Source organism: Nylanderia fulva, unplaced genomic scaffold (assembly GCF_048542155.1).
Source record: "Nylanderia fulva isolate GAGA-0341 unplaced genomic scaffold, ASM4854215v1 Scaffold126, whole genome shotgun sequence".
Taxonomy (NCBI): Eukaryota; Metazoa; Arthropoda; class Insecta; order Hymenoptera; family Formicidae; genus Nylanderia; species Nylanderia fulva.
In genome coordinates, this window is record NW_028189475.1 from 141,627 (window position 1) to 151,697 (window position 10,071).

The 10,071-nt window shown below is 40.5% G+C and overlaps 1 protein-coding gene and 2 long non-coding RNA genes across 4 annotated transcripts; all 3 read right to left on the reverse strand.

Annotated features, from left to right (window-relative positions):
* Positions 1–630: 630 nt before the first annotated feature.
* Positions 631–2,256, reverse strand: LOC146724550 (uncharacterized). Its single transcript, XM_085479634.1, has 3 exons — positions 1,844–2,256; positions 1,286–1,342; positions 631–1,210 (listed from the first exon to the last, which is right to left on the reverse strand). The coding sequence occupies exons 1-3, from the start codon at positions 2,254–2,256 to the stop codon at positions 643–645; spliced, it is 1,038 nt and encodes a 345-aa protein (XP_085335760.1). The 3' UTR covers positions 631–642.
* Positions 2,257–6,030: 3,774 nt separating this feature from the next.
* On the reverse strand, positions 6,031–7,152 carry LOC146724551 (uncharacterized). The gene is made up of 3 exons (XR_014924017.1): positions 6,969–7,152; positions 6,534–6,767; positions 6,031–6,411 (listed from the first exon to the last, which is right to left on the reverse strand). It is a non-coding gene; the product is annotated as an uncharacterized LOC146724551 (long non-coding RNA).
* Positions 7,153–7,313: 161 nt separating this feature from the next.
* Positions 7,314–8,468, reverse strand: LOC146724552 (uncharacterized). 2 transcript variants are annotated; one of them, XR_014924018.1, is made up of 4 exons: positions 8,099–8,468; positions 7,815–8,014; positions 7,549–7,665; positions 7,314–7,471 (listed from the first exon to the last, which is right to left on the reverse strand). It is a non-coding gene; the product is annotated as an uncharacterized LOC146724552 (long non-coding RNA). The 2 variants fall into 2 exon arrangements; XR_014924019.1 differs by having other exon boundaries at positions 7,549–7,720.
* Between the last annotated feature and the right edge of the window lie 1,603 nt (positions 8,469–10,071).

Below are 10,071 nucleotides of genomic sequence, written 5' to 3' on the forward strand. Positions count from 1 at the left end.
AAAAATATTATTATCAAATGAGTGTATTTATTTTAGATTAAAATGTCTTCCTTACCTCTTGTTCCCTTTTAAATTATAAGTAAATATATAAAGAAATTATTAAAAATTATTTTAAAAGCTCTCTCTTTTTCTCTCTCTCTCCTTCACATTTCTCTCGCGTCTTATTTCGACGTCTCTCTCAAAACTCGTATGTCTTTTTTTCTCTCTCTCGAGTACGTCTCTCGCTGCAGCCCGTCTTCTTTCTCTCTCTCTCGCGTCTTATTTTGTCGTCTCTCTCAAAACTCGTATGTCTCTTTTTCTCTCTCTCGCGTACGTCTTCTTTCTCTCTCTCTCGCGTCTTATTTTGCCGTCTCTCTCAAAACTCGTATGTCTCTTTTTCTCTCTCGCGTACGTCTCTCGCTGCAGCCCGTCTTCTTTCTCTCTCTCGCGTCTTAATTCGCCGTCTCTCTCTCGCCGCGAGCCGCCGAATCTCTCTCTCTCGTCGCCACATCCGATTTCTCTCTCGCGCGCTGTCTCTTTCTTTTCTAGTGGTTGCTCTCTCGCAAAGTATGTAACGGGTGGCGCGCAAATAAAGTACACCATGATATACATATAAGTATTTATTTGTCTTATATTTAATACATAATTATATATAAAGTTTTATTACATATTAAAAACTAAAGCCACCAGCTCGCAATCGACAAGTTGGTGCATGTTGAAGGCATTGCTAGCGCGTATCGCATTCGACAATTCTCTCGCATTCGTTACAGAGGATGCAATATTGGAGAATTGCGTATGTTTGATATCGACCGTTGCGATGAGCCTCGTCAATCGATCGAACATTATTTCGATGCACGAATCGAGCTCGAACATACGACGTAACGTCGATTCGACCATCATCATGCGCGCGTCCGCCGATTCGAGACTTATGAGCTTGGTGTCGTTTATCTTGTGAAAACGTACTGTTAGCGGCCCGACACTTATGAAATTATACACATCGTTGCTGGGAGAGTCATTGTTCAGGTAATTGTGAATAGCGTGGCGTTGCTCGTAGAGTCCTTTCCACGTTTCGAGAGATAGTATTAGCTGTTTTCCCCGATGATCTCCTATGGCGATCTCCACGTAACTCGGCGGATCCACTCTGATGCCGATTTCGAGGAATTTGAATTCCGTGGTCGTCAATGTGTATCGTCTTCCAAGTATGCGAACCGCACGAGACTCCAGCGAAACGCTGTAAAAATTAGATAAAAAAGATAAAATAAAATTAAAAATATAAAATATATAAAATAGAAAAAGTTATACTTACTCGTCGCATTTCTTCTCGCACGTTTTATCGCGTCTCGGCATGTAGTAATTCATGCTGCTGCTTTTTGGTGCAGAATATTTTTCTTGAGGGTATTAAAAAGTGAACCGTCAGTTAGAACGGTCGACAAAAGACTGATTGTATAATAAGGTACTAATAATCGAGTAACGGTCATTTTTAAAATATTAGGAGAAGGGGATTCTTAGAAATATATATCTGGAGGGGGAATAAAGGGAAATATTTAAAAGTAGTGGGGATAAAATTAAATATTAGGAAAAAGGAATTCTTAGAAATATATATCTGGAGGGGAACAAAAAGAAATATTTAAAATATTAGGAGAAGGGGTAAAACAAATTCTTAGAAATATACATATATATCTGGTGAGGGAGAGAAATAACAAAGAAAATAGTATGTAAACAATATGTTTATTCAAAAAACGGATGATCGTCGGATCCAAGCCTGGATTTTGCGGCTGACCACCAATTAAATAATTTAAATACATTTTGTAACGCGCAATTTTTTACATGTTTATTACACCGTAAAGTATATGTGGGATCTAACTTATTTAATGCAGGTACATCTTCATATATGGCATCCAAGGTCTCAATGGTGAAACCGCTGCTCGCATCGTCCATTATTTCGGCCAGCCATTCTCGCTTTTCGAGTCCTTTTACATACACGAGAGAGGACTCTTCATCGTCTTCTTGCTCATTTATGCCAACGATAGCTGCCGTAATCAAGCGCTGAGCCATGCCGTATGGAACATTTCCATCCTCCCATTGTAAGCTGTGATGATGTTGAGTTAGCCACGAGGCCTGACGCCTTTCCGACTTTATAAGCATGCTCCATGGCACAGGGCATGCGAAGAAATAGTGCGACAGGATATATCCTCTTCTCAGGATTGCCGCTTCCTTTACGATAAATCGTTTGTTTAGTATAAATCCTTGCAGATCGACAAACGTTGGTGCGGACATGATCTCTTCGATGCGAGTCAGTCGAGAGGTATTACTTCACTAACATAAGACATCTCACATCATCTTGATTATGTATCCTCCTCCCCCTCTTTCACACGCGTATTTGTGTAAACATTTTTTAGGTGATTTTGCGCACAACGTTGGTCAACGGGTTGTACTGGATCACGCGATCGTGCATGATGAGGCAGTACGCAGTGGTATTATTAGGTATATTCTTCTTACACTCAAATTCCAATCTCACATCCACCGTTGCGCTCTTGACCAATTCGTTTTGTCGAGAACAATCGATAATCACAAACGGACCGTTTTGTAAAAACCGTGTGATGGTGAGGCTCGGCTCGAGATACTCGTATCCGTAATAATTTTTGCAGAAACGCGCATACGTGTCATACAGAATCGACCATCTGTTTCTATCGAAATCCAGATTCATATCGTCGTACGGATAACATTCCGAGTTCAGATAGAGTTTCACGTTGGTTAATTTACAGTTGTCGAATCGACTCGTATCCTCGGACATGACATTTTTACGCCCCGTCTGCAGAGCAAAAATTACATATCGCGGCTTCTCCAGTTGAGTCGCGGTCTTAATGGCCCACGAATGCTTGGTCGTACGCTGCAATAGCGGAAATTCGTATAGATTCCACGAGCGGAAACCCATGCTGAGGTAACGTCCGCTTTCCAGAGCGCGCAGCATCGACAGCTTCTTAATCTCGCTCAACAACACGTGTGGCATTCGCCATTGTATCTTGAATATGTTGATCACAGGCTCCAGTGCAGAATCTCCATACAGGCAATTATTGTCGTTGCGCGCTCGTATTAGGATCAACTCATGACGCGCATTAATAACAACGCGTTTGTAATCCTCGCAAAATCCCAGCAACATGTGCAGCGGCACACAAAAATTAAAGTATCCATTCACAGTAGTCGGGCTATCCCAGCCTGCATTTCGCATAATCACGCTTCTATCGGATTGTTACATAGTTTTTCAGCAGACTTGTTATTCCCACATTCCTGTTGCGATCAATCTCCACACCATCGAGCTCATAGCGAATTTCATCAAACATGAATGCGACGCAATTATTTCCCAGCATCACATTGGATCCCTCAACTGGATGAGTTATCCGCAGTTCACCCTCGATGTAGAGGAAACTCTCATACGGCAATGTATATAAATCCTGTTGTTGTATGGGTATTCTTATCTCGTCGCTGTATCCAAATGTTGTGTTGGCAAACGGGTTGTATGTGTGAGTCTCAATCTTGACGATGCGATCGTCAAAGACTGGCTCTTCCTCGATGTTGAGAATCTCAGTCATTGTTCAGATGGCGCGCACCGCAAATCCCAAAGATTGTAAAAACGCAACGTTTGACGAGGTGAGTCTCTTTTTCGTAGTTGATTTGATATTAGCGAATGATGTTGCTGCTGGTCTGATTGTGTTCTTCGTGTCTTTATTCAACACGAGCATCCCGTCGCACGAGGGTGGCCCGCCGTCGTACGTGCAATCTAATTGTTATCTCTTCACCGCGAAAATTGAGCAATCGTCCCTCCTGGTCAGTAACGCGTAACACTAAATCAGTAATGCTCCGTACGAAGACCGGCAGGTAAATGATCTGCGCCGGCGTTTCCAATATCTTATATCCTGGTGGTACCCTCGGTGAAAATTCGTGTATCGTGTGAATGAGTTTATCGTTGCTGTATGCACCCGCGGTCACGTTACACTCTATGCGGATAATGTTCACGTTGATAATATTAATCGCCATGTTCGATTTGTGCCATTTTCGCGGTTGCAGTATACGATTCGAGAATCCCAGCAGTGATCCAATGTTGTTGGGCATGCTAAAGTTTATTCTGTAGGCACACTTGATCTCGCTTCTCATCGTATTGTAATTAGCGCGGAGCACGATTGGGTAATCTTCATCGTCGACACCTTTATCGCTAACAGCATTATGTTTTCGGGAAAGTGCACGTTTCAAAAATTCATGTATCGCTTGCAGCTCGTACGATCCCTCGGGAATCGTAATTTCCGCGTCGTCTGTGCCGTAGTAAAATTTATTATTCGAGGAATTCACATTTGATATAGTGTGATAAGTTTCAAAATCCGTCAGACCGAGCTCGTAGTCCGCGTCGCTCAAATCTATGGGCGGAAAGTAGGTCGCCGCGAGGACGCTACTCTTCCCAGTCAATGTTAGTGTTAGCGACATGTTGACAAAACTGAGTTAAATAACGCAATGTCAGTCTTTAAATTCGCGGCGAGAAATCTCGGAGAAACTGCAAGCACAACTGTCCGCAGATACTCTGATCATACGTTTGATAAGAGGTGTAATTGTATTCCAATTTCGACACATTTAAATATCGCACCAATTCCTCGGGTGGTCGAAGATTGCCAAAACTGTCGAAATAGATTGCGCGATTTCCTCTTTTTGCATACGCCACCCAATTAGTGCCAGGACCGTCTGTACTGTCTAGATTAACGATACCACTCTCATTTTCTCGCGCGCCATTTATCGGTAAATTATTGCGCATAAATACACCTCTAAAGTATGGAATGTGCATGCCTTTTGCAAGTTGTAGCAATTGCACATTTGTAGTTACACCTTTCGGCATTTTTAACGTTTTTTTGACGTTTTTTTTTTTTTCTTCGCTCCTCGTCCATATTTGTAAGGGGCGAGATACAGTCCGCGGCCTTCCATGGCGCGATTGTGGCGTAGTATCTCTTGCAACTGACGTTGCGCGGCTTTTCTGTCGTTTACCGCTTTTGTTACGCCAGCCGCTCCGCCAACCAGGGATCCGAGCGCGCCCAGCATTGGTAAAATCGGCAAAAATCCGCCTCGTTTCGCTGCCGAAAGTATCCTCCTCTTCTTCGTCCTCTTTTTCGTTTTCAAGCCCATGCCGAGCTTCGTCTTGGCCTTCATCGCTGTCCAGACAACTGCGGCCGCGGCTCTCTCACCGAGACTCGAGTCTTTCGCGACGATGCGAGTTTTCGCTTTCTCGGCGAGTACCTTATCCGCCGCGTGTCTCTCGGTGAGTTCGCTGCTCCGAGAGTACGCTATATCGTGTTCACGGCACGCCGCGTCCAATGGGTTGACACCTTGATCACCTCTAGCCAATCGCTTTTCCAAACGAGTTCCCGGGCCGCAAAATTGATAGCCGGGAATATGAAGCTCGACCGGAAGTGCGTTTATTGCACGATTTAATAGACCTGTGCCTATTTTCGTTGACATCCGTTGCAATCTCTAGACATTACTGAGCAAAGCGCGAGTCCGCGCAGCTATAAATAGGCGGACGTTGGAGGTCAAATCGGGAGTGAGAAAATGAAATTCGTGCAACAACCTCTGACGATACGAGTGATGAATTACGACGACAGAGTACGCTGCAGCGTGAACAAAGATGTGCGCAAACACGGTACGATGCTACCGACAACTATACGCGCGATCGTTTGCGGCCCCTCAAACTGCGGTAAAACCAACGTGTTGATAAGCCTGCTGGAAAGTCCGCACGGTGTGCGTTTCGAGAACGTGTACGTGTACTCTAAATCGCTGCAACAGCCGAAATATCGCTATTTGGAAGATTTATTGACGCCGATTGACAAAATCGGCTACTTTACATTCTCAAATAACAGTGACGTTGTAGCATTCATCATCCACACCTTTCATTTACACTCTACACTTTTATTACACCTTACACTTTTCACTGCACTTTTACACTTTTTACATCTTTATACATTTGTAATAACTTCAATTCATTAATATACATAATGTTTTTAAGAAAAATTAATATTTCCATAACAACACATTCATTCATTTATTTGTTACATATTAATTCTTTTTGTTCTTTCGCTTTATACTTTCAATGAATAAACATTACTTTTTCAAAGATCTGGTGAATTTATTTATAAGTCGCTACATTTTTTGGTGACCCCGACGTGATATTGAAGCCGACGTGATATTAAAGCCGACGTGATATTAAAGCCGACGCATTTTAAAGGCTGATGCGGAATAAGTGCCAAGTGATCGTCGTATTTGAAGTCTGCGAAATATTATCATCGCTTGGAGGAATTGCTGGATATTCTGATTTTAAGAGATTCATTCTCCGGATCTTTGAAACATCAGAGGCGGATTAGTCCTTCACGGAAATTCTCAAATCATTTTATCGGATTCCTGGAACAAGAGAAAAATGCCAATCGATAGATCACCAGTTAGACCCTGTTCGGATACACAGATTGATATGGATTTGGCGAGCGGATCAAATCAGGTTGGATCAGAAAATATTAATATTTTACCTTCTCAAACTGGACATCAGGTGAGTGATCCTATGTTACAAATTCACTCAAATGAGTTTCGTTTATTAAAACTACCGACTTTCTGGCATAAACAACCTAAACTCTGGTTTGCTTCTATTGAAAGTGAGTTTACGGTTTATCGAATTCGATCAGATGATATTAAATATAGTTCTGTCATTCGTCATCTTGATGAACAAGCCTTAGTAAACATATCTGAAGTCATTGAAAATCCACCTGAAACAGATAAATATAATTATTTAAAGAAAATATTAATAAATCGCTTTACGGATTCAGAGGAAAAACGTTTGAGACAAATATTAGCTGGAATTGAACTTAATGATAAAAAGCCTTCGGAATTACTTCGAGAAATTCGTCATCTGTCTGGAGGATCTTTAGCAGATAGTGTTTTGCAAATGATTTGGCTTCAACGCTTACCACATAGAATTCAAACGACTTTAGCCGTAGTAGAGGATGTTCCTCTTGTTAAACTTGCGGAATTAGCCGATAAAATTGCTGATCGGGACGGCGGTTTGCAAGTCGCGGAAGTTTCCAATAATGCAAGTAATAAATCTTCGGATTTCGCGGATTTGTTACGAAGAATCGAAGCTCTAGAAGTTTCTCGTCGTCGAGATCGTTCCGAAAGCCGGTCTAGAGAGAATAGAAGATTTAGATCGTTATCGCGTAACAAAGACAAATCAAATAAAGATATTAAAGATACATCAATTTGTTTTTACCATAAGAAGTTTGGTGATAAGGCTAAACGATGTGCTTTACCTTGTTCTATGTCCAAAACATTCTTGGCTTCACAGGAAAACTAAAAACGCCGCTTAAGACTGAGGCTGCTTACGACGGTGTTTCTAACAATCGCCTCATTATTTTCGACAGACATTCAAATTTGAATTTTCTTGTCGATACGGGCGCTGATATATCGTTGTTACCTAAAAAGGTTTTATTGAAGCCGTGGCATACTAATTTAAAACTTTTTGCCGCAAATGGTACTCAAATTAATACTTACGGTTCTAAAACTTTAATTTTGAATCTCGGTTTAAGGAGAGAATTTAAATGGAAATTTTGTGTCGCGGATATTCAACGTCCTATTTTAGGCGCCGATTTCCTTTGTCATTTTAATCTCCTAATTGACATTAAAAACAAGAAATTGATTGATAATGTTACCGGTCTTATGAATACTGGAAAAATTCAAGAAATTGCGCATTTGTCAATTTTTACCACATCTCCTGATTCTGTGTACCACAAATTTTTAACCGAATTTCCAGGACTCACCCGTTTTTCTCCAATTTCCTCGGTAAAAACACATGGTGTTGAACATCATATCGTTACGGAAGGTTCTCCTAAATTTTCGACTCCCAGAAGACTTACTCCTGAGAAACTTAAATGTGCCAAGGAAGAATTCAAGTCTATGATGGAGCAAGGAATTTGCAGACCTTCAAGCAGCTCCTGGGCAGCCCCTCTACATATGGTACCTAAAAAGGAACAAAATTCTTGGAGACTGTGTGGTGATTATCGTGCACTCAATTCAGTGACTATCCCGGCTCGTTATCCCTTACCTCATATTCAAGATTTTTCTTCTTCACTTTTTGGTAAGAATATCTTTTCTAAAATCGACTTAGTTAAAGCGTACTATCAAGTACCCGTCGCTAAAGAAGATATTCACAAAACAGCTGTCACTACTCCATTTGGGCTTTTTGAATTTGTCGTAATGCCTTTCGGTTTACGAAACGCAGCCCAAACTTTTCAACGGCTCATGAACTCTTTACTTAATGATTTGAGTTTTGCCTTTTGTTATCTTGATGACATTCTTATTGCTTCTAAAGATGAGAAAGAACATATTGCTCACTTACGCATTATTTTTGATCGTCTTCAACAAGCTGGAATGACAATCAATGTCGCTAAATGTCTTTTCGGTCAAAGCGAGATTTCTTTTCTTGGTTACTTAGTTTCTAACCAAGGAGTTAAACCTACATCCGAAAAAGTGAAATCAATTATTGATTATCCTAAACCTAAGACACTTCATGAATTACGCAGATTCTTAGGAATTATCAATTATTATCGTCGCTGTCTCAAGGATGCTGCAAATCATCAAGCTCTGTTAACAGAATATTTAAAGGACAGTCGCAAGAGGGATAGAAGAATTATTTCTTGGACTAAAGAAGCGGAATTAGCTTTCGAGTCATGTAAAGAAGAACTTTTACAAGTTACTATCCTTTCTCATCCTGCTCCTCATGCTCCTCTTATTTTAACTTGTGATGCTTCTGACTTTGCTGTTGGTGCATCACTTGAACAGTCTATTGACGACGATATCAAACCAATAGCATTTTTCTCAAAGAAACTAGACAAAGCTCAAAGAAATTATAGCACTTATGATAGAGAACTTCTTAGCATTTATTTGGCTATTAAACATTTCAGGCATTTTGTTGAAGGAAGACAATTGATTATCAGAACTGATCATAAACCTTTGATTTTTGCTTTCCGTCAGAAATTGGATAAAGCGTCACCAAGACAGATCAGACAATTGGACTTTATTGCTCAATTCTCTACAAATATTACCTATATTTCTGGAAAAATGAATTCAGTTGCTGATGCTCTGTCAAGAATTGAATCTATTTCAATGCCTATTATAGTTTCTTTAGAAGAACTTGCTAATTATCAGAAAGAAGATGAAGAACTTCAAGTTTTACTTTCTTCAAATTCTTCACTTCTGTTGAAGAAACTTATTCTTTCAGGATCAACCATACCTATTTATTGTGATTGCTCTTCGGAATTAATTCGTCTATATGTTCCTAAACTCTTACGCAAGAGAATTTTTGATGTTGTTCATGGACTCGCTCACCCCAGCGGCAGATTGACATCTAAACAATTACTACTGAAATTCATTTGGCCTTCTTTGAAGAAAGATGTGAAGGAATGGACTCGAACTTGTCTTCCATGTCAACGTGCGAAGATTTCAAGACACACCAAGAATTCTCCAATTAAGATTGCAATTCCTGATCAACGCTTTCAGCATGTGCATTTAGACATTGTTGGACCACTTCCTATTTGTCAAAATTACCGTTATTGTCTTACTATGATTGATCGTTTTTCCAGATGGCCTGAAGCTGTTCCTATTTCTGAGATTTCTGCTGAAACTATTTCTACAACATTTTATTCACATTGAGTAGCGCGTTTTGATTCTCCTATTAGCATTACAACAGATCAAGGTCCTCAGTTTGAAGCAGCTTTATTCAAAGCTTTAACAAACCTAATTGGATGCCAAAAGATTAGAACTTCTGCTTATCATCCTGCTTCAAATGGAATTCTGGAAAGATGGCATAGGACTTTGAAAGCAGCGATTATGTGCCACGAAACAACCAACTGGGTAGAATCTTTACCTTCAGTTCTTTTGGGATTACGTTCGTGTTTCAAAGAAGATTTAAAAGCTTCACCTGCAGAACTTCTTTATGGATCCACTCTTCGTATTCCTGGAGAATTTTTCATTGAAGAAGATTTTCCTGCAGATCCTGAAATCTTTCTTGAAAAACAC